Here is a 25,166-nt window from a genome sequence, read left to right as displayed (position 1 = left end):
CACTTTTAATCAATTTAAAGCATCTTTGCTAAATAAGTATTAATTTCTATAATTTATATACATATATATGTATATTATACTGACTCTAAGGTTTCGAATGGTAGTTTAATGTTATAATAAAAATAATAATAATAATAATAATAATAATTGTTTCTTGAACATCAAATCAGAATATAAGAATGATTTCTGAAGGATCATGTGACACTGAAGACTGGAGTAATGATGCTAAAAATTAACTTTTAGCCACATTTTAAAATGTATTTAAATAGAAAGCAGTTATTTTAAATCGTAAACAATATTTCACAATATCACGGTTTGCTGTATCTTGGATCAAGTAAATGCAGGCTTGTTTAGCAGAAGATATGTCTTTCAAAAACTTAAAAAAAAAACCTTACTGTTCAAAAACAAAGTGATTTAATTAAATTATAAGAAACAGACTCTGACAAAAGAAAAGTTGCAAAGAGAGATACGCTTAATCTGTAATAATATATGTAATAATATGCATATGTACGCATATTCAATAAGATAAGCGTATAGTTTGCATATTATACAAATGATCAAATCAAAATAGAAATGTATTTGTGGATTTTCCGATACAGATTTTCCTTTTACGAAAAGAAAAAACCTACAAAACATCTTCCTTTCTTTTGAATAAGCAAGGTGCATTTACTGTCAGATGACATCACAAAATTGCACAAGCCGTTAAGTACTTATACACACACACCCACTCTCTCTTCACACACACACACAAATATATGGGAGCGTTGTGATTCAGCTGCGTCGCGTCGCGTCGCGTTCAGTAAAGGTGAACTGCGTCACGTTACAGCTGTACTGAGAAGAAGCGCTCAGACACGTTGCGTGAGCTAAACGGGACCTGCCTCTGGAAAACTATTTCACTTACGAGCTACACATTGCTCATTTGCGGGAATATCTGAACAAAAATAATGCTTTAAAGTGATTCCGCTTTTAAACATGAAGTTTACGAAGCTAATTCTGTTCCGTGAATGGGGAATCGTCTGTCTTGTGCTGATAAGCGCGGTGTGGTGCTCCGTTTCTGAGAGGAAAGGTGAGTGAAGTTACCTTAACTGTCACTAACAAATATTTCATATACGTCCTGAAGAGATGTAGTTTTGTCTATCTACATAAAACGTCTTTTAAAACAGTGCCAAATGAGAAGTTTGAGAATATAAGGACGAAATAAATGACGCAAATTTACTGAAGTGTGGCCACACTTTTGACAGTGTAAACAAAAAATAAAAATATAAATATATTGAGTAATTCACTGTGAATCTTTTTTAACTCAGAAATGGCTAGTAAATTTCACAAATATTTACAAAGAAATGGCAAGTAACACGTTGAATTAAATGTTTAAGTTCAAAATAGACTTAAATAGTATTTTCTAGTAAAACATACCACAATCTATTTACATTTCACAGTGCTAGATAGCTAGACTGAAAAATATGGTGTAGAATTCACTTTGAAACAATTCTCACTCAGAAATTGCTAGTAAATTTCACAAATGATTATAAAAAATGACAAGAAACATTGAATTGAATGTGAAATTTCAAAGTAGAAAGACTGAAGTAGTATTTTTTTTGTTAAAACCTACCCCAGTAATCTGATTTACATTTTACAGGATAGATAGATAGATAGATAGATAGATAGATAGATAGATAGATAGATAGATAGATAGATAGAAAATATGGTGTATAATTCACTTAGAATCTGCTAGTAAATTTCACAAATATTTACAAAGAAATGGCATGTAACACACTGAATTAAATGTTAATGTTCAAAGTAGACTGAAATAGTATTTTTTAGTAAAACATCACAATCTATTTACATTTTACAGTGCTAGATAGATAGACTGATTTGGTGTAGAATTCACTTTGAAACAATTTTCACTCAGAAATTGCTAGTCAATTTCATAAATGATTACAAAAAATGACAAGAAACATTGAACGGAATGTGAAATTTCAAAGTAGAAAGACTGAAGTAGTATTTTATTTTATTTTTTATTTTTTGTTGTTAAAACGTACCCCAATAATCAGATTTACATTTTACAGGATAGATAGATAAATAGAAAAATATGGGGTGGAATTCACTAAATATTTTGTTTATTTAGAAATTGCTAGTAAGTTTTAGAAATAATTACAAAAAATGGCAAGTAACATTAAATTAAATGCTAATTTAGATTACACTGAAATTGTATTAATTGTATTAATTTATAGTAAAATGTACCACAATAATCTGTTTTATTTACATTTTACAGTATAGATAGAAAAATATGGTCTAGAATTCACGTTGAAACCATTTCCACTCAGAAATTGCTAGTAAATGAATAATTACAAAGAAATGACAAGTAACATTGAATTGAACATGAAAGTTCAAAGTAGAAAGACTCAAATAGTATTTTCTAGTAAAACACACTACAATGGCCTGTTTTATTTACATTTTACAGTGTATTTAGATAGATAGATTGATAGACAGATAGATGGATAGACAGATTTTAAGGACTTTAGTATTTTAGGCAATTAACGTCATCAACAATTATATATAATGGTTCTTAGAAAAATAGTTTACTGTATGTATAGATAGACAGACAGAATAGTATTTTCCTGTAAAACGTACCACAATAATCTGTTTTATATACATTTTATAGTGTAGATAGATAGATAGCTAGATAGATAGTTTAGTACTTTAGGCAATTAACGTCATCAACAATTATATATAATGGTTCTTAGATAAATAGTTTGCTGTATGTATATGTTTAAAATGAAATCTTAATGACATTACTTTTTAGATTTATAACTATAGTGATCTGAAAAGCATTAGATAAATGAGATTAGAAAACTGCTGTGACATTATTAATCATATAACCAGCTGCAGGTTTGTCTTTAACCCCAACAAGTAACCACAAGACAAGGACTCTCTCATGTTTCCAAAAGTGTAATGAAGATAATTAAGTCTCAAACATACTTAAAAATACTTAATGAACTTTTAAGACTGGTGACCACAGGATGAGGGCCAAGAGTTCAACAGCAGCAGATGGCATCGCTAGACAGCTGCCCTACTGAGTGGGGTCTGGGCCCTCAGCGTCTGTCTGCGGACCGGTCTCTGGTCTACCCGGACAGACTGTGTTTAACATGCTGTTTGAGGTTTCTTGCCAGTTTAGAAATTAACAGCAGATGGTGGCTCCCAACACTGTCCCAGAACAAACCAGGCAGAAACGGGTTAAATACATTTTGATTCTGAGGTGACAACAGGATTGAAATCAGAATCAAAATCAAAAGAACTGCAAAATATCCACCTTTCTCTTCCTTTGTGCATTTTATGGGTGTGGCTTCAGGTCTCATCCTGCAAAACTGCTTATTTTGCTACTTGAAATTGCAAATCTTAATTATATTAATTATGAACAAACTGCTTTGTAATGCAAAGAGTTTTACTGTTTCCTGCATGTTGTTATTCTCCTTATTTCCCTACAGCGGATAATAAACAGTAAGTCTCACCCATAGGACTACTTCTGCATTGGGGAAAAAGAAGGATTCTGTAAATGTCAAATGATTATAATCAAAATTCAGCATCATTAACGTAACTTAAGTCATTGTGTAGTATTAAATATAAACTAGTCTAAAATGCTGGAGTAACATATTAAAGTAATTTGATGTACACCTACAGTATGACTGCAGACTAAGAGTGTTAAATTTTTGTTATCTGATAAGCAGCACACCTTCCATACACAAAAGATTGTGCATGCTGTCCAAGACATTCTGGTCATACTTTCAGCACAGAAACCAATGACGCAGACAGTACAACTTGATTAGAAGATTACATCTGCATTTCTTTTAACAGTTTATAGACAGCAGGTTAATTATTTATTTTATACAGAGTAACTAGATGCTGAGTAAAAAAACAATTAATTGTGAATTATACCCTACCAGTCAAAAGTTTTTGAACAGTATGTTTTTCAATGTTTTTTTTTTTTTTAAATAAGTCTCTTCTGCTCACCAGGCCAGCATTTGTTTGGTCCAAAGTACAGCAAAAACAGTAACATTTTTAAATAGTTTTATTTTATTTAAAATAACTGTGTTCTATATAAATATATTTAATAAATAAATAAATATATTTTTATTCCCTTGATCAAAGCTAATTTTTCAGCATGTCACATGATCCCTCTAAATCATTCTAATATGCTGATTTTATAATTATATGCTAATTTTATAATATTTATAATATGCAATACAATATTTATACAATATTTTAAATGGTTAAGTACATTTTTTCAGGATTCTTTGATGAATAGCATTTATCTGAAATAAAAAGCTTTTGTAATATTATGCACTATATACCATTAAAAAGCTTGGAGTCGGTATAATTTTTTTTGCTGTTTTGGGGAACAAAATTATAGAAATTATTAATTTTATTTAGCAATGATGCTTTAAATTGGTCAATAGTGATGATAAAGGCATTTATAATGTTACAAAAGATTTCTATTTTAGATAAATGCTGTTCTTCTGAACTTTCTATTCATCAAAGAAAAAAGTGAAAATATAATCTACTCAGCTGTTTTTAACATTATAATAATAATAATAATAAATGTTTTTGAGCAACAAATCAGAATATTAGAATGATTTCTGAGAGATTATGTGACTGCAGTAACGATACTTAAAATCCAGCTTCAAAAAAATAAATTACATTTTAAAATATATTCAAATAGAAAACAGTTGTTTTAAATAGTACAAATATTTTAAACATTTTACTGTTTTTGCTGTACTTTGGATCAAATAAATGCAGGCTATTAAAAATCTTACTGTTCAAAAACATTTGACTGATAGTGTAGTGTGTCTGTCCACGATAATGCGGACTTCTGATGCTTTCACAGGAAAAGCATTGTTTGTGAATAATTTTTTCAATTGATATTTTTTCGACTTTCTGTTCTTCCTTCTTTAATTTCACTATTGCAGATAAATATGAATAATTACCTTAATCCATTTTACCTTTGTCCCTTTGATTTATTCTAGGAAACTTTCCAGTGTCAATCAATATAAATGTTGAATTAGTTACAAGATTTAATAATTAATGTTTAATGAATATACTTCAATGCCAATACATTGTTATGGCTTTAGTAGTTTTGCAACCAATCAGCCTTTCCAACAGAATGTGCTCATGCATTTTGTAATTAATCATACCAAAGTAATACCACAACCCTACTTTCAAGGAAAAAAAAGACAGTGAATAAATATTCACACCTTTTAAGTGACTATCCTTGTAAAAGTGAAGTGTTTAACTTAATACTTTAACGTAATACGTTCTCCTGTCCCAGCAGAGACTTTCGCCTGAGAAGTGCAAACACATGTCATGCTATCAAAACATGCTCTATTTGTTTAAGCATCCCAAACAGCCCAGGAAAGCAACACTGGCTCCACCAATGGTGGGAGTATCTGTATTGTGACCAATGGCAGAGTTCAAGAAAACTGTCTTTATTTCTTGCAAGTCTTTTTAGCTAAATTATACACTTCACCTTTAATGACCTGTCAATTTAAGTGTGGAAAGCCTTCTGGCGATGGGCCCGTGGTGTGTCAGCATAACTTGTCAGTCAGTGTTGTCTCCGGGGCACCTCATACTTCATTTCATTCCCACAGCCAGTGGCAGGAAAAAAAGAGAGAGAGAAAGGTTACTAGAAAGCAGTGCTTCTGTTTGTGGAACTTTGTCTTGACGACATCATGCCATCATTAAATTAATAGTTCACGCAAACATGAAAATTTGCTTAAAATGTACTCACCCTCAGGCCATCCAAGATGTAGATGTTCTTCACAAGAACAGATTTTGATAAAATGTGGCATCACTTGCTCACCAATGGAAGTGAATGGGTGCCGTCGGAGAGTCCAAACAGCGTAATTAAGTACATCATAATAAAGACTTTGTGATGTGAACAGCTGCATAATTGTAAGAAACTAATCCATCATTAACGCATTTTAACTTTAAACCAACACTTCCTCCAGTAAAAAGTCTATCTCCTGTTATTATATCACATTAAAATCCACCAACATTTTATTTATTTAAAACTGCTTTGGACTGTTTTCAGTTTGAAACAGTGCTTGATCTGTGCATATTTCTCTCCTGATTCAGATCAGACAACTTTTTTCAATGGAGAATGCAATATTATGGATAGAGGACTCATATTTTAGCTGGAAGCAATTCATGATTCATTTGTTTGTTACAATCATGCAGCTTTTCGCTACACAAGATGTTAACAGATAATGTGAACTGTTTTCTAGTGAACTATTCCTTTAACTAGAATGAAAAGGCACCCATTCATGTGAATCCTGAATGTGGGTAGACAAGTAGATGACGTAGGTGTGAAAAACTGTCTTAAGGATAATCGCAAGACAAAGCAAAATACTGTGGTAAGGTAACACCCCATCAGATCTTGAATTTGTTCACTGATTTCATCATTCACAGTCGGTGGCGTGCAGAGTCAGGCCCGGAGTTTGACAAATTATGTCACAACATTTATTTGCCACTGGTTTCTACAGACTATTAGGCCAGAAGCATACTCAGTACTAGATAGAGTTGAGGTCAAAAGTTTGCATCCCCCTTTCAGAATCTGCTAAATGTTAATTACTTTACTAAAATAAGAGGGATCTTATTGCATATTGAAAATGCATGTTATTGTTTATTTAGTACTGATCTGATTGAGATATTTCACATAAAATATGTTTACATGTAGTCCACAAGAGAAAACAATAGTTATAATAATGACCCCCATCAAAAGTGATCCACAGCTGTTTTTTTGTTTGTTTAGTGACAGTTGTTACTGCCCACTGTTCTTCAGAAAAATCCATCAGGTCCCACTATTGCTCCAGAAGAAAAAAACATACATTAAGAGCCAGGGGGTGGAAACTTTTTGAATTTGAAGATCAGGGTAAATTTAACTTATTTTGTCTTCTGGGTAACTATCTTCTGTAGCTTCTGAAGGGCAGTACTAAATGAGAAAAATAAAGTATTTGGCCTATTTAAGGCAAGTAAGGTAAGTATATATTTAAAGCCTATATTTAAGTTAAGTAAGATCTCCAATCTGTTCAAAAGTTTTCACCCCTGGCTTTTAATGCATGTTTTTTCCTTCTGAAGCATCAGTGAATGTTTGAACCTTCTGTAATAGTTGCATATGAGTCCCTTAACTGTCCTCAGTGTGAAAAGATGGATCTCAAAATCATACAGTCATTGTTGGAAAGGGTTCAAATACACAAAAATGCTGGAAAATCAAAGAATTTGTTTGACCTGAAGACAAACAAGGGAGTCATAAACAACTCTCACTAAATAAAAACAAAACAAACAAAAAAAAAACAGCTGCTGAACATTCATGTACAGTAAGAACACAGTATTAAGAATCAAGGGGATGTAAACTTTTGAACAGTCATTATTTTAAATTCAACTATTTTTTTTTTCTTGTGGACTATATGTAAACTTCTTTTATGTGAAATTTCTTATTCAGGTCAGTACTAAATAAACAATAACATGCATTTTGTATGATCCCTCTTATTTTTGGTTAAATAATTAATGTTTCGCAGATTCTGAAAGGGGGGTGTAAACCTTTGACCTCAACTGTATCAGATTTCTTTGGTCAAACACAAATCAGATGCATATTTCATCATGCTGAACGTGTTGTGATGAATAACACTGTTTTCATTAAGAAACAAAAGGTAAATCACCCATAATGATCATGATTCATTTGAATCATGATTAATATCGTTGTACTTCATCCATTTGTCATTTAGGAAATTTTAAAAGAATGAAAACAAAACAACAACTCAGCTACATTTAGAAACATCCAGTCATGCATCTGTCACATTCAGTAAACATTGCATCTGAATACGCATTCCTTCTCCTAGTCTACATGCATGTGCTAGTGTCCTTGTTCTACCCAGAATTCTGTTGTTTTGGTCTAGACATCACCATTTGATCTAAATCTAATTGAAACTCTTTGCAGACTTATAAGTATCCAGAGTCACTATGCCGGCACGTATTAACTAAAGACTAGAAAAGCACTTTTGTTTACGTGCGTCATGCTCTCTGACCACCAGCTACATGAGTAAATTGAATGGAAAGTAAAGCAGTCAATGTAAATGAATGTGTTATCGTTGAAAATGTCAAAATAGTTCTTGTCATCCATCTAAGCCTCATATTGAATTGATCTGCTAAGTGGTATGAAACGTTTCATTGATTCTCGTGTAAAACAAGCGAGCAAAATCAATTATAGTCAGTGACATGCCAGTGTATTTAGTCAATAATGTGCGTCTTACATACAGGTAACTTGGAGGTTATCTCCAGCCATAGATAATGGGATAGTTTTAGAGGTGACAGAGTTCCTAAAAAACATTTCACACTTTTAAAATTGATATGAGAAATGTTTCTTAAGAAGCAAATTAGCATATTAGAATGATTTCTGAAGGATCATGTGACTGAAAATTCAGCTTTGCATCACAGGAATAAATTACATTTTAAAATATATTCAAAGAGAAAATGGTTATTTAAGATTGTAAAAATTTTAAACAATATTACTGTATTTTCTGTATTCATAATCAAATTAATTCAGCCCTGGATAGCAGAAGAGGCCTTTTTCAAAAACAAACCCTAAACTTTTGAATGCTAGTGTATGCCTGTTTATTCTTATTTGAAAAATTTGTGTTATTTACGAGACAATTAGTCAAAGTCAAACTGCAAAAACAGTTGGATTTTAGGATTTACGAACCGTGAAAAACCAAGGCCAAAGGCTTGAGGCTTTACATAAGTGTGTTTATTTTGAAAACAGCAGCCAGGGAAGATACCTCAAACCATGAGGCTACTTCAGGAGATATGTGCTGTTATTTTCTAAGCGTTCATATTAGCACATTTTGCCAGGCAGAAAATAAAATAAAGCTGTCTGGTAACCGATCAAAAAACCATTGAAAAAAAAAAAAAATCTTAATATATATGAATTTACTAAAATTCATGTCTCATGTTGTTTACCAAATGCAGCGATCATGCCATGTTTTTACTTCTGCAATCTGCAGTCAGCAAATCGCACCATAGACAAAGAGCTGAATTCATACAATGGTTGAATTTTAACGGAGAGGTCACAAATAGACAATATGCTAGTTATTTGATTTAGACAGACCCTGTTGTTTGTAAAAGAGCACAGAGCCATGGAGCAAGACGTCTGTCTCACGCTGTAAATTGTATTTGCCTCAATTCAGTTAGACTATTTTATCCACATGTCTCTCATTTAGGGTGACAACAGTGAACGTCTAGACACTCTGCTGCATGCTAAAGAGAAACAGAAGATGTAAATTTGAATCATGTGAAATTGCTGTTCCCAAGTTGATAATTATGGTAAAACTTCACAATAAGGTGTCATTTGTTAACATTAGTTAATGTATTAATTAACATGAATGAACAATAAATAGCAAGATTTATTAATCTTCGGTAATATCAGTTGTGCATTGTTTGCTCAGTTTATTTCACAGTGCATTACAGTAACTAATGTTAATAATGCATTAGTAAATGCTGAAATTAACATTGACTAAGATTAATAGTTCATGTTAACTAAAGTACTTAACTAATATTAACTAATGAACCTTATTGTAAAGTGTTACCATAACTACTTATTTCGTTTTTAAAGAACATTTAAACTTTTTTAGGCATATTAAATACAAGTAGCATGTCATTGCATTAGATCCTGTATCGTAAAGTATGAAACACTATATTCTCCACCTTTGGAAAATATGTTTTTCTAACAAGTTCAGAATTGACTTTTGTTGCTCACTGCAGATAAATCAAACATTTAAGATGAAAATTTGGTTACTCAGGCAAAACGCATTTAAATATTTCCGGTAAAAGCGTAGCGCATGTACAAACACAGTAGGATTTCCTTTAGATGTATTCCAGGAAAGTCATTCAGATGGAAACAGGATGCGTCATGACAAATGCTGTTGACTTTTTCTGCTCATGTGGATCAATACTTTTTGCAACAGTGCAAACTTACAATACAAACAGACTCAATCCAGTTGTCACAGTCAAACTTCGTCACCGGCAGGACATCCAGATATATTCATCTGCTGAAAAACAAGGTTATAGTGCATTTGGGTTGCAGCCCAAACTCTAAACAAAATAACTAGAGATATATATTGTAACACTGTGCAACTAATTGCAATACATCATGAAATTAGAGTAAATTATTAAATGCAAAAAGTAAAAAAAAAATTTTTAAGTGAAAGTTGTTTATGAGTCTCCTGTTTGTCCTGAACAGTTAAACTGCCTGCTGTTCTTCAGAAAAATCTTTTACGTCCCACAAATTCTTTGGTTCTTCAGCATTTTTGTGTATTTGAACCCTTTCCAACAATGACTGTATGATTTTGAGATCCATATTCTCACACTGAGGACAACTGAGGGACTCATATGCAACTATTACAGAAGGTTCAAACACTCACTGATGCTTCAAAAGGAAAACTTCTGCATTAAGAGCAGGGGGTGAAATCTTTTTGAATTTGATGATCAGGGTAAATTTAACTTATTTTGTCTTCTGGGAAACCTGTAACAACTTCTCTTCTGTAGCTTCTGAAGGGCAGTACTAAATGAAAAAAATATGATATTTGGGCAAAAAAAATTGTGAAAATGTTTTTCCTTCTAAAGCATCAGTGAGCATTTGAACCTTCTGTAATAGTTGCATATGAGTCCCTCAGTTGTCCTCAGTGTGAAAAGGTGGATCTCAAAATTATACAGTCATTGTTGGAAAAGGTTCAAATACACAAAAATGCTGAAAAACCACAGAATTAGTGAGACCTGAAGGGCTTTTCTGAAGAACAGCGGGCAACGGTTCAGAAAAAACAAGGGACTCATGAACAACTATCACTATAGATAAAAATACAGCTGTGGATCATTAGGGTAACAACACAGTATTTGTTAGTTTATTTATTTATTTAGCAGGACAGTGCATATTAAAAACAGAACACCTGTAACATGCCAGAGTTAGCCAAAGGCTAATTTTCATCTGTTGTCCTGTAGGCCTGTTGTACAATGGCCAAAGAATTTAAACGGGTTCATTTTTATAAAATTCAACTTATTTTTTTCTTGTGGACTATATGTAAACATCAGGTCATTACTAAATAAAAAACAACATGCATTTTGTATGATCCCTCTTATATTGGTAAAATAATTAACATTTTGCACACTACAAAAGGTATATCTAAACTTTCGACTTCAACTGTATAAAAAATTATGCATTAACAAAAAAAAAAAAAAGAGCAAAGCAATCTGTAGGTGATAAAGCAAGGATGGGAAAGCATTGGACTAACTGCATGTCCTTGTAAAAATATGCATTTACAGCCTTGAAAAGTTGATCCCAGAATATCTCCTAATTAACTGATCCTCGATTTTCCCACACTTTGCGTCATTGTAGTTAAGAAGATAAGCCACACCTGAGGGAAGTTTCTGACAAAGCATACACAACTATTTTCTAAAGATTTTTAACACGATCCTTCAGAAAATCATTCTAATATACTGATTTTGCTGCTCAGGAAACATTATCACCAATGTTGAAAACATTGATGGAAATGGTGAGACGTTTATATTTTTGGGGATTTTGAAAGTTCTAAAGAACAGCATTTATTTGAAATGATACAATGTTTCATTTTCTGTCATTGTAAGTGATCAATTTCATGCATCCTTGCTGAATTAATGTATCTATTTAAACTGACACCAAACTATTTTGTTTTGGAAAAAACTACTCAGACCAAGGCACTCGAAAATCTTCTTAAGAATAAAAAGCCTTTATTCACATGGCTTAACAATTAAAAACAGATACCATGCACCGACGCGTTGCGGCTAACTTGCCTTCATCAGGGTGTAAGTTTACAAACACACTCAGAGTCCATTTAAACAATCAATTAATCACATGACATGGTCACCTGATTAGGTATCTAGACAGCACAGAGACATACTTTTCACAATTATAATCCTACCCAATAAAGGAGTTTATAACAATTCAAATGAAAAAAAAAAAAAAAAAAAATTAATATATATATATATATATATATATATATATATATATATATATATAACATATGACTATAAATTTCAATAGAATTGTAAAAAAAAAAAAAAAAAAAAAAAAATATAAAAAATAATAATAATAATAATATACAACGTAGAAGCCATTCAGATCAGTTACAAAAAAGGAGAAAAATCCAATTCACCATTTAAACCTGGGAATTGAGTTGCTTTCAGTGTATAAATCCAAAAGGACTCTCTCTGTTGTAACCTTTTTATTCTATCTCCTCTCCTAATTGACCTCGGGACATGCTCAATACCCACTATTTTCAATGTACTAGGATTACCATGATTTTTATCTCTGTAATGTAAGGCCATGGGATAATGTGGATTGCAGATTCGTATAGCATTTTTATGTTCTGCTAATCTGGAGGTTTTGTTTTCGTCACATGCTGCCGGTGCAGTCAATAATGCGGTGACAGTTTGATTTATTACTTTGCATTACTGTGCTTCTCAAGTCATGTGTTTCCTTGAACTGATGAGGTCTCGATAACCCTTGTGCATGCTTTGCATCAGTTGCAAAAGATAAAACACTTGCGTTCAACATCGTCAGAATGCTGTTCCGCGGTTCCTGATGGTTAAGACTGATGTGAGTTAAGATGTTCCTCCATAAATATTTTTCAAGGAGCAACCTGTTCAGTCACATCCCATGGTTCGGGCTCATGCCTCAGGCTCTGCTGCTGAACATCCGCCCGTAGAAAACAGCTGCACGTTTTGCAATCCGTGCAGACGATCTCACATTTTAGGGCCTTGAGAAATGAACGTTAAGGGTTAAAATGTAAATCTACGTCCTGACCCTAATCTTTCGTTGAAATCTGCCCTGGAGATATCAGAGCAAGCCAGTATGCCTGATTATTTCTTCAGTTTTTGACATCTACGGTTAATATTTTTCATGCTGTAACTATAGTTAAAAGGTAATTTATGCAAGAGCTGCATGTCCTGACAGTGTTTGTTGGTCTTGCAATCTCACGTCTCACAAAACAGCTGCACAGGTAGAACTATGATGCCAAAGATGTCAAAAATGTAACTCTCGCAAAAATGGAAATTCCCTTCATGTGCACTGTCATGATGCAATGAAGAATTAAACACACACATCTTTGCACTTTCATTATAATGTTTTCCATATTTTGTGAGGTCGGACGAATTTTCAACATACTCAGATTTAAGACAGAATTAACATAATAGTCAAATATTCAACCTAAATCAAAGTTACAATGTGGAACATTTGACTTTTTAATAAGAAACCTAGCTAAACTGACTGTCTGTTTACTGTCTACATAGGCAGCCCTTCTGAATAGGCCTCATAAGGGACTAAATTCGTACTCACTATTGGCAGCAACTCACAAATAGCATTTCTTATGCATGGGAGACTCGACTACCTATTAATTCCAATAGTTTCACATTAGCATGTTGTTAAATTAACTACTTGATACTCTACTACCGCAGTTTTCATCCAGAGGGCCAGGACCCACTTGGGGGCCTCAACACACTTCATTGAAGGCCACAAAATGGCTTTAAATGGCTTTGGGCAATATGAGCCCTATGAAATCAGTTTATTTTTTTTTCCCAAATTCCATTTTATTTTTGTCCAAATTCTGTTTTTCCATTTTCATTTTTCTGGATTCTGTTTCTTTCCATTTAATTTTTTTTATACTTTGTTTTAATGGATATAATGAATATATATATATATATTCAAAAAATGATGTGGATTTTATTGTGGCGTTGTTTTATTGAGTTGTTTTATTTTTTTATTTTTTTTATTTTTTAGAATTGCTTGTACAGCACTTTGGTACAACTTCTTGTTGTTGGAATAGTGCTTTATAAATAAACTGAAACTGAAACTGAAAAAAACATGTATAATTAATTGAAATCATAAAAACATGCACAATTAACAGCAGTTTATTAAAATTTTAAGGCCTTTGAAATGTTTTTTTTACCCCTCAAATTTAGTTTTATTTTTACCAATTTTTTTTTTTTTTTTTTCAGAAAAATTGTTGTGCATTTAATTTTTTTTTTTCTGGTAAATATATATTTTTTCTAGTAAATATTCCTTGAAAATAATGTTTTAATAATTTTCTTAGTAGTAGTAGTAGTAGTAGTAGTATCATTACAATAAATTTCTGTCACAATTTCTTCAAGTTAAACCAAACTTTCATTTTGACGGGTTGCTGTAAAGAGCTTTCAGTTTGTTTGAATATGTATATGATATGAGTGTTTCTTAAGAGACATGGTCAAATGTATAAAAAGACTCTCTAAAGATTGTTCGTAAGTTCATGTACTCATATATTGAGGCGGCAGAGGCTGAAAACACCACACATCCAGTATGTGTGTAGTAAACGAAACCGCTTGTCTATGCCATTCATTCACACAGAAACACGCAGAATATGCAGGATTCATATTTAAATAGTATTTTAAGGGGTTAATCCAAAATTTGGCAATTTCCATGACATTATGTGTTATATTGTAAATTACATTTTTATGACTGGATTCTGCAATTCTGTCTGCGGAATTACCACATCAGTTCATTTATTGGCATCGATATGCTCTTGCAAAATGTTTACAAACAAAAAACATGCACTAGGTAACACTGACTATAATAAAATGACATCAAACTAAAAATATGTGTACAGGCTGCTGCCATTAACGTTTTTTACATAACCTCACAACAACCAAGTCAGAGATTTAAATTCCAACTTGTAATTAGGGAAACAATGAAGAAGTGAACGGAAATGCGTAATTGTGTCATGAGTCATGACGTGACAGCGTTATTAGAACATGACATAATTATGTTATTAATTACTCTGTGCCACAGATGACCTTAGGTGCTGTCTAAGTAGAAAGCACACTAGGAACAGTATCCCAAAAAATCCACAAACATCTCAGGATCTCCATTCTATAACTTCACTTTAGAGACTTTATCGATCCCTTAGGGGAAATCGATGAGTTGCTACTAGAACTGCGTGGAAACACAATCCACGTTTTGCATGTGGCAGACAAGAATTAAACCAGTTCTCAAGTTGAGCAACACTAGTGTGCAATATTTGAGTCTCACCCTCGGTGAACCACATTCTTGATCACGGCGTTCCCGCCCCTAGAATTGGCTCTTCCGCTGGAGATGAGACACATAACGATGACTGCTGGAATTCAACACCTGCATGGCAGGAGAGAGACAGCAGAGATGAAACAAGCATTTGTTTTCCAATGTAGCTTTTACATTGACAATGAGTTTTGGAAAGCACCATGTTTTCATGAATAGAAAATCTTACAATGTGAAATATTCAGCAGGGTAATATGAGCACAGTATAAAGAATCTCAATGTTCAGGAGGTAGAACTCTGTGGAAATAGTTTGAGAAGTGATGGCTGAAATATGATCCGTTCAGTGCATGAGATGAGCTCATGACATGTTACTGTGAGTTGTGACAGAATGGAGAATGCTGGAGTTTGTGTCAGCATGAGGAGCTGCTGTAAGCTGTGTCTTAAAGGGATAATCCACCCAAAAATGAAACATCTGTCAACTTGTGTGACATTTTTTCTGTCGAACACAAAAGAAAAAAAAATTGACACATGGAATAGTTTGATATTACAGTTAGCTCAGTTTATGGTGTTGCAAGTAGGCAAGTAGTAATTTGGGTAAGTAGGTAATATGCCACAGATCACTCAAAATGCTTCTACAAATACTGTATTTCCACATTAACTGACACTTTTTAACTCATTTTCATTTTTACAGTCATATATTGTCAAACATTTTCACGTTATGGCCAATAACTGATAAATGGATGATATTAAAGGGTTTGTTCACCCAAAAATAAAAATCAGCCCATTATTTACTCACCCTCAAGCCAACCTAGGTGTATATGACTTCGTTCTTTCAGAGGAATCCGGAGTTATTTTAAAAAATGTCCTGGCTCTTTCAAGCTATAAAATGGCAATAATAAATAATAAAAAAGTGCCTTACATGGCTTTGGGGGAGTGAATAAAAGGCCTCCTGTAGCAAATCTATGCGTTTTTGTTAGAAAAATATCCATATTCAAAACGTAATAATCGAGCATGCGCCGGTAAGTCTCGCAAACCATTGTTTGTTTACAGAAGCAAAGGAAGCAAATATTTTTCTTACAAAAACGCATCAATTCAATACAGGAGGCCTTTATTTATCCCCTGGAGCCGTGTGAGGCACTTCTTATTATGGATGGATGCACTTTATTGGACTTGTTTTGGACTGATGGAGAAAAACACCCGCACATTGCCATTTTAAAGCTGGAAAGAGCCAGAACAATTTTTTGTATAACTCCGATTGGACTCGTCTGAAAGAAGAAAGTCATATACACCTAGGATGCCTTGAGGGTATTTTGGGTAAACTACCCCCTTAAAAACTATCCTATTTTGTGTAAATAAATAAAAAATTAAATACTAAAAACTAGTAAATTTAGCATTAAAATTAAAATTAAAAACATTAAAATTTACAGTATGAAAAATATTTATTTTGAGATAAACAAAATATTACATTTAACAGAGTTAAATTATTTCCATGCTTTATAGATTTAAGTGAGTGTTAGATAACTGTAAATGTAATCTAAATGTGAAAACGGTAAATAAGTGTGAACTATTAAATAATTAAAATTAAATAAAATGTTAGTGGATGTGTGTCAGATACTGTTACAGTTAAATTAAAAAATCTAATAATAATATTGGCTGATCTCACCCAAAGAGACTGGTATGCTACATACAATCCAATGTTTGGACATGCTTGAATGAAATTTATTCAAGGTTTGAATTCAGCTTATTCAAAACATGGCACAAATGAGAAAAAAAGAAAAACAAAGCAACCCTTATTATTTTAGTGGAGTGTGAATTTTCTATATTTCCTATGAAATATAACACCCTATTAGAAATGATTTAGTCACAAAACTGATACATGCCTACAGACAATAGCATTCAATAACCAAGACTATAATTAACTTAGCTTAGCTTGAGATGAAAATATAATCTCAAGGATTACAAAAACAAAAGTCATTCACACTACTGGTCAAAATAATTAAAGGAATCATTTACCCCCAAAATTTAAAATTATGTTATTAATTACTCACCCTCATGTCGTTCCAAACCCGTAAGAAATCTTCAGAACACAAATTAAGATATTTTTGATGAAATCCGACCCTGCATAGACAGCAACGCAACTACCATGTTTAGGACCTAGAAAGGTAGTAAGAACATCGTTACAATAGTCCATGTGACATTAGTGGTTCAACCGTAATTTTGTGAAGCTATGAGAATAGTTTTTGTGCATTAAGAAAACTAAAATAATTACTTTATTCAACAATTTCTTTTCTTCCGTTTTAGTCTTTAAAACACAATTACAAGAGTACCATGAAAGCACCACTTTTATGCTCACTAAGGCTGCATTTACTGAAAAATACAGTACAAACTGTGATATTATTAGGCTATAAATAAATACAGCCTTAGTGAGCAGAAGAAGCTTCTTATAGAAACATTTTAAAATCTTAACGATTTCTAGACTTTTGGGGTATGCTTATTTTGTGAATGTTCTGTCATAATATCACCTTCACCTGAGGATTGATTTCACCTCTCCTTTATTCTCCAGTATGTCAGGGAACCAATAATAAGCTGACTCTGCTGGCACAGCCAGACGATCACTACAGAGCCATGGTGCGGATGTACAGTAACTGCACAGTTGTGCTGGAGAACCTGGAGATAACCAACGTTCAGGAGTACCACGACCTTTCCTTTCTCAGAGTGAGTGCCATAACACACACCTGTAAAATAAAATAGCAGTTGTGACCCTGGACCACAAAACCAGTCATAAGGGTCAATTTTCTGAAACTGACATTTATAAATGCTGAATAAAAAAAGCCCTCCATTGATGTATGGTTTGGTAGAATATGACAATATTTGGCTGAGATACAACTATTTGAAAATCTGAGAGTGCAAAAAAAAATCAAAATATTGAGAAAATCGTATTTAAAGTTGTTCAGATGAACTTCCTAGCAATGCATATATTACCAATCAAAAATTAAGTTTTGATATATTTACAGTAGGAAATGTACAAAATAACTTCATGGAACATGATCTTTACATAATACCCGAATGATTTTTGGCTTAAAAGAAAAATCGATCATTTTGACCCATATGATGTATTTTTGGCTATTGCTACAAATATACCTGTGCTACTTAAGACAGGTTTTGTGGTCCAGGGTCACATTAGTTATACACTACTAATTGCTCAAATATGTAACTAATTGGTTGATTTATGTTAAACAAGATCTAAAATATTTTTTCTGTCATAGAGCATTGAAGAAGTGGGTGGCTATGTGCTAATAGGAATAAACTACGTGGATGTGATACCCCTGGAAAACCTACGCCTCATTCGAGGACATGCTCTCTTCGAAGGCAAGTACGGCCTTGCTGTGGTGGCAAACTTCCACAGGAACGAGTCTTCAGAAAATAACAGCATCATCAGTGGCCTCCGAGAGCTGCAATTGAGAAGCCTCACAGGTAACACATTTATATTTATTTATTTAGCCGAAGCCTTTATACAGTGACCTACAGTACAAATTAGAAGCATGCACTGCGATCTATTGAATACAGTATGCAATATGTATATAAATTCACTTCTATTATTTATAGTTACAGAGAATGATTTTTCCTTCTTTATCTGGCAGAAATTCTCAAAGGTGGGGTTAAAATAACCCACAATCATTTGCTTTGCAATGTGGAGACTATACAGTGGTTGGACATTGTGCAGGATGACAGTGATGTGTATGTGAAGGGAGAGATTGACCCTCAGTGTAAGTGTTTAGTTTTACAAATATTAATCATGCAATATACACTACTGTTTTTGAAAGAAATTAATAATTTTATACAAGAATCCTAAAACAGGTATCATGGTTTCCATAAAAAATATTTAGCAGCACAACTGATTTCAACACTAATAAGAAATGTTTCTTCAGCAGCAAATCATCATATTAGAATGATTTCTGAAGTATCATGTGGCACTAAATACTACAGTAATGATGCTGAAAATGCATTTTTAATGAATAATTTTTCACAATAATTCTGTTTTTTTTTTATGGCCCATTTCTGCCATTGAATAAAAAATGTCATTTTTTGACACATTTATGACTTTGCGAGATTACATTCCGCAACTCTGACGTTTTTTCCTTAGAATTGTGAGATATAAACTTACAAATGTGAGAAAAAAAATTCTGAATTGCAAGAAGGAAGTCAGAATTGTGAGATATAAACTTACAAATGTGAGAAAAAAAATTCTGAATTGCAAGAAGGAAGTCAGAATTGTGAGATATAAACTTACAATTGGAGAAAAAAAATTTCAGAATTGCAAGAAGGAAGTCAGAATTGTGAGATATAAACTTACAATTGTGAGAAAAAAAATTCAGAATTGCAAGAAGGAAGTCAGAATTGTGAGATATAAACTTACAATTGTGAGAAAAAAAATTCAGAATTGCAAGAAGGAAGTCAGAGTTGTGAGATATAAACTTACAATTGTGAGGGAAAAAATTCAGAATTGCAAGAAAGTCAGAATTGTGAGATATAAACTTACAATTGTGAGAAAAAAAATTCAGAATTGCAAGAAGGAAGTCAGAATTGTGAGATATAAACTTACAATTGTGAGAAAAAAAATTCAGAATTGCAAGAAGGAAGTCAGAATTGTGAGATATAAACTTACAATTGTGAGAAAAAAAATTCAGAATTGCAAGAAGGAAGTCAGAATTGTGAGATATAAACTTACAATTGTGAGAAAAAAAATTCAGAATTGCAAGAAGGAAGTCAGAGTTGTGAGATATAAACTTACAATTGTGAGGAAAAAAATTCAGAATTGCAAGAAAGTCAGAATTGTGAGATATAAACTTACAATTGTGAGGAGAAAAATTCAGAATTGCAAGAAGGAAGTCAGAATTGTGAGATATAAACTTACAATTGTGAGGAAAAAAATTCAGAATTGCAAGAAGGAAGTCAGAATTGTGAGATATAAACTTACAATTGTGAGGAGAAAAATTCAGAATTGCAAGAAAGTCAGAATTGCAGAAGTCAATTGTGAGAAAATATTACTATATTACTATATTAGTCAAACGAAAATATAAATGTATTTTAAATTACGTATTAATAATACAAAAAAGGTTCTCATTCATTGCTGTTCTCCCTTTCTTTAGAATTTTTTTTTTAAGTAATTTTTGATCTTGCACCTGGTCAAGATTATTTGAATGTGTGTGTACTTTGACTTTTTTATGTGAAATTACGTATTAATAAAATAAAATACTCCCCCCCCCCCCATTTCTTTCATACCTCAGGCAGAAAATGTGACTCAGGGTGCTATAATGGATCGTGTTGGGCTCCAGGACCAGAGAACTGCCAGACCTGTAAATTAAATGTTATATTTAATTCTCCAAAGGAATATTTATGAGTGAACTACGTCCTAACAAACATACTTTCATCTTCACTATCAGTGACTCGGTTGAATTGTGCTGAGCAGTGCTCATGGAGATGTAAGGGTCCCAAACCCATCGACTGCTGCAGTGGACATTGCGCAGCAGGCTGCACCGGACCCCGACCAACAGACTGTCTGGTGAGTGGACCGCTTTTCAAAAGTCATGAAAAAAAATTAGTAAAACACACAAGTCATGCTAACATAAAAGATAAAGATCTAACACTTTAAATAAAGCATAAAGTGTGGGTGCTTTATATCTACTGACTGTGTTTTATCATTTGTTTTGATACCTAATGTTCAGTAGGGAACAAATGTGACCCTGGACCACAAAACCAGTCATAAGGGTCAATTTTCAGAAATAAATAAGCTTTCCATTGATGCATGGTTTGTTAGGATAGGACAATATTTGGCCGACATACAACTATTTGAAAATCTGGAATCTGTGGGTGCAAAAAAATCTAAACACTTATAAATGAAGTTCTTGACAATGCATATTGCTAATCAAAAATTAAGTTTTGATATATTTATGGTAGGAAATTTACAAAATATCTTCACTGAACATGATCTCTACCTAATATCCTAATGATTTTTTGTCATACAAGAAACTTCACCCATACAATGTATTTTTGGCTATTGCTACAAATATACCCGTGCTACTTAAGACTGGTTTTGTGGTCCAGGGTCACAAATGTTGTGTGATGACTGTAGGACCTTTTTGTCTCCAGGCCTGCAGAGACTTCCAGGACGATGGGACGTGCAAGGATGCCTGTCCACGTCTCATGCTGTACGATCCCAACACTCACCAACTTGTTCCCAATCCTAACGGGAAGTATAACTTTGGAGCCACCTGTGTGAAGAAGTGCCCTTGTGAGTTTGCTTTTCATATGTTTGAGATGACTAAACCCAAACTAAGACAACTCTGACAAGAGCAGATCACTCTTTTCATTAAAAAAAAAACTTTACTTTGTAAAAGTAAGAGCCCGAGAAGTCATTAAAGCATACTGGCTCATTGATATTGTGTATAACAGCCACCAACATTATCCAGAGGCAAAAAATGACACTGGTCTTGAGCCAGTTATGATTGCAAATATACAAGCAAAGACACACCCAGTGGTTTCGTGCTGTGTAAACAAAAGGGCTTCTGTTCTCTGAGGTGTCAATGTTTATTTTAGGTAAACACTTGCATTAGATCTAAAATAAATAGTGTTGCTATTTATACATATAAAATATGTAGAGCAAAAGATTCAGTAATCTCACACGTCTTTTCTAGAGTTTCAGAAGAGATGTCAACAATGTCTCAAATGGCTTCAGATGTGAAGATACCAAAGTCTGCAGTCAAATGCTCTTAAGATCCAATTATCTGGGCTATATATAATGTTTCATGTGTGCCTTTTTATTTAAGAAGAAACAGCATCTATGCTTAATTGAAACATAACTGAAAACGCATCTATCTGCTGCAGATAACTTTGTGGTGACCGATCACGGCGCCTGCGTTCGAACCTGCAGCAGTAACATGCATGAAGTGGAGGAGAACGGAATAAGGAAGTGCAAACAATGCGACGGCTTGTGCCCGAAAGGTCAGCAATGTCATTAATTAAGAGAGTTGTTTGGACATGTTTAATGCATTTTGCATGATGTGGATATTTAATAAATGTTCAATAATTTGAATGTGTGTTTTATTTTAGTCTGTAATGGTCTTGGGACGGGGGCGCTTGTTAACACCATTGCAGTCAACGCGACCAACATTGATTCATTTATCAACTGCACTAAAATAAATGGGCACATTACAATAATGCAGATGACTTTTCAAGGGTGAGATTTTATGGGAGTACTTTCAGACTAAATTAGTTGACCTTGTTTTCATGCTATACACTTAATATAATGCTATAAATATTCTTTTTAGGGATGTTTTTACAAGTACTCCAAGCATGGATCCTACAAAACTCGACTATTTCAAAACAGTGAAGGAAATTTCAGGTGAACAATATATATGTGTTTGCATGTATATATCTTTGCATTTATATTTATTTTTTTGGCTCTGGACCACAAAACAAGTTTTAAGTAACACAGGTATATTTTTAGCAATAGCCAAAAATACATTGTATGGGTCAAAATTATCTTTTTTTTTATGCCCAAATTTTTCACCCTCAGATTCCAGATTAGCTAGTTTTATCTCAGCCAAATATTGTCCTGGAATAATGGAAAGATCATTTATCCAGCTTTCAATTGATGTATTAATCTCAATTTTAAAAAACTGACCCTTATAACCGGTTTTGTGGTCCAGGGTCACATATTTTAATTAAAATTCTATACATTTAATATATAATTTTTGTATAAATGTCTATTATTTTATGTATATATATATATATATATATATATATTTATTTATTTATTTTTAATTCCATCTTGGCATGAAGCCTTATTTAGCAGTGCCACTTTATTTTTCTCAGGGTTTCTGTTAATCCAGGACTGGCCTGAACATCTTAATTCCCTCAGTCCCTTTGAGAATCTGGAGATCATTAGAGGAAGAACTAAACAACAGTGAGTTTTGTCATGTCAGCTTACAAACAACTAGTTTCTCTGCATATTAAACCTGTTTTTATAATGGAAAAATATACTTTTCACCTTTTAAATAGTGTTTCTGTCATTACCTTTCTCACAAACGCAGTGGCACCGTCAGTTTTGCTGCCTTGAACATACCGCACCTGGATCATCTCGGCCTGCATTCGCTGAAGGAGATCAGTGATGGTGATGTGGTGATCAAGAACAATCCCCGTCTCTGTTATACTGAAGGCAGCTACTGGCCGAAGCTGTTCAGGTCTGAGAAACAGCGCATACGAACTGGAAACAATGCAGCAATGCACAACTGTGGTATGGGAATAGATTCAAATATTTTTTTGTTTTTAGTATTACGCAACTTATTTGTTGGCAAGCGGTTTTGGTCATGTGAGGTCACAGAGTTCGTATAATGAAACAAAAGCTCTCTTGTGTGCTCTTTAGAGCTGCAGAACAGTACCTGTGATAGTATGTGTGGAGGGGAAGGCTGCTGGGGTCCAGGGCCGTCCATGTGCGTCTCCTGCCAGAATGTCAAACGTAAGGGGCGCTGTGTCAGTCACTGCAACCTGCTGGATGGGTGAGTGTCCAACAGAGAGTCCACTGAAGAAGCTTATTTGCTGATCATTTTCAAGTTCAATATTGACAACTGATCAAAAAATTAAAAATAAAACAAAAAGTCTATTAATGGCTAAATTAATGCATTTAATATGCTCCATTCATAAGGGTACATTTTTTTGAAATTGAGATTTATACATCATGAATAAGCTTTTCAGTTAAGATAGGACAATATTTGGCTGAAATACAACTATTTGAAAATCTAGAATCTGAGGGTGCAAAAAAAAAAAAAAAAAAACTACGAAAATCGCCTTTAAAGTTGTCCACATTAAGTTCGTAGCTGTGCATATTACTAATCAAAAATTAAGTTTTGATATATTTAAAGTAGGAAATTTACAAAATATTTTCATGGAACATGATCTTTACGTAATATCCTAATAATTTTTGGCATAAAAGAAAAATAAATCATTGTAACCCATACAAAGCATTTTTGGCTATTATTGCTACAAATATACCTGTGCAACTTAAGACCGTTTTTTTGCGGTCTAGGGTCACATATTATCAGATGCATGGGTTTACATGTGACTTCTTCTGTTTATAAAGTGCATTAGTGCTGCCCATTTTTTTTTAGAGGTGTTGGTATTTTTACATTCTTTTTTCCCATAGCGACCTTAAAAAAAAAAAAAAAAAAAAAGATGCAATTTTGAGTTTACATCACCCAATTCTGAGAAAAAAAGTCAAAATTGCGATATGCAAACTTGCAATTGCGAGAAAAAAAGAGATAAAATAATTACAATTACCTTTCTATATTTTTATATTCACTGGCAGGAATGGGCTTCCAAAGTTTTACTCCTTTTGACTGTTGTACTCTATACATTTCTACAGAGACCCTCGCGAATATGCATCAGAAAACATGTGTTTGGAATGTGACCCTGAGTGCAAGACCCTGAACGGGACGCCAAGCTGCCATGGGCCGGTATGTCGCACCATGTCATCGTTTTAGATCCCAAATAAACCACATTATTAGTGATGCTTCCTCACATTTGCTCAAATTAGGTATCTGAACAAACCCCGAAACCTAAAGTATTGCACACAATGGTGTAAATCATCAATGACACCTAAAACTTGTTAAAGAAAAGTGTGCTATTACTTTTCTAATGCATTAGATATGTGGTTTCAGTCTGGCAGTCTATTTTGAGCAACACTCAGACAACCATCACTCATATTTACAGTAATACTAGTAAGATGTGTAAGTGGTCCCAGTGTCAATGTTGTTTGCTCTATATTTCTCCTTCTAGGGAGCTGACCAGTGTACTGAGTGTGCTCACTTCAAAGATGGGATGCACTGTGTGGCACAGTGTGCCCAAGGTGTGCAAGGCCTTAATAACAGACTTGTCTACACGTACCCAGACAAAAATAGACAGTGTCAGCCATGCCATGCTAACTGCACACAAGGGTAAGAACAAGTTAAACCTTCTTGGGTGACACTTATTAGGGAAATAATAA

At 33.4% G+C, this 25,166-nt stretch overlaps 1 protein-coding gene across 1 annotated transcript in view; it reads left to right on the top strand.

Moving 5' to 3' along the window:
• Positions 1–900: 900 nt before the first annotated feature.
• LOC141300780 (melanoma receptor tyrosine-protein kinase-like) overlaps positions 901–25,166 on the top strand; it is a 40,258-nt gene continuing 15,992 nt past the window's right edge. The window contains exons 1-15 of the mRNA XM_073831075.1: positions 901–1,066; positions 17,688–17,839; positions 18,391–18,598; positions 18,766–18,891; positions 20,413–20,481; positions 20,569–20,687; positions 21,275–21,416; positions 22,010–22,126; positions 22,235–22,361; positions 22,453–22,563; positions 22,980–23,090; positions 23,218–23,420; positions 23,550–23,682; positions 24,546–24,636; positions 24,959–25,116. Of these exons, the coding sequence (XP_073687176.1) occupies positions 973–1,066; positions 17,688–17,839; positions 18,391–18,598; positions 18,766–18,891; positions 20,413–20,481; positions 20,569–20,687; positions 21,275–21,416; positions 22,010–22,126; positions 22,235–22,361; positions 22,453–22,563; positions 22,980–23,090; positions 23,218–23,420; positions 23,550–23,682; positions 24,546–24,636; positions 24,959–25,116 (1,961 nt within the window). The 5' untranslated portion in view covers positions 901–972. The remainder of the gene's footprint in view (positions 1,067–17,687; positions 17,840–18,390; positions 18,599–18,765; positions 18,892–20,412; positions 20,482–20,568; positions 20,688–21,274; positions 21,417–22,009; positions 22,127–22,234; positions 22,362–22,452; positions 22,564–22,979; positions 23,091–23,217; positions 23,421–23,549; positions 23,683–24,545; positions 24,637–24,958; positions 25,117–25,166) is intronic.

The sequence above is a fragment of the Garra rufa genome, chromosome 24, assembly GCF_049309525.1.
Source record: "Garra rufa chromosome 24, GarRuf1.0, whole genome shotgun sequence".
NCBI classification, from domain to species: domain Eukaryota; kingdom Metazoa; phylum Chordata; class Actinopteri; order Cypriniformes; family Cyprinidae; genus Garra; species Garra rufa.
Note: the sequence above shows the minus strand (reverse complement) of the source record. Positions and strands in the feature narration are given on the sequence as shown.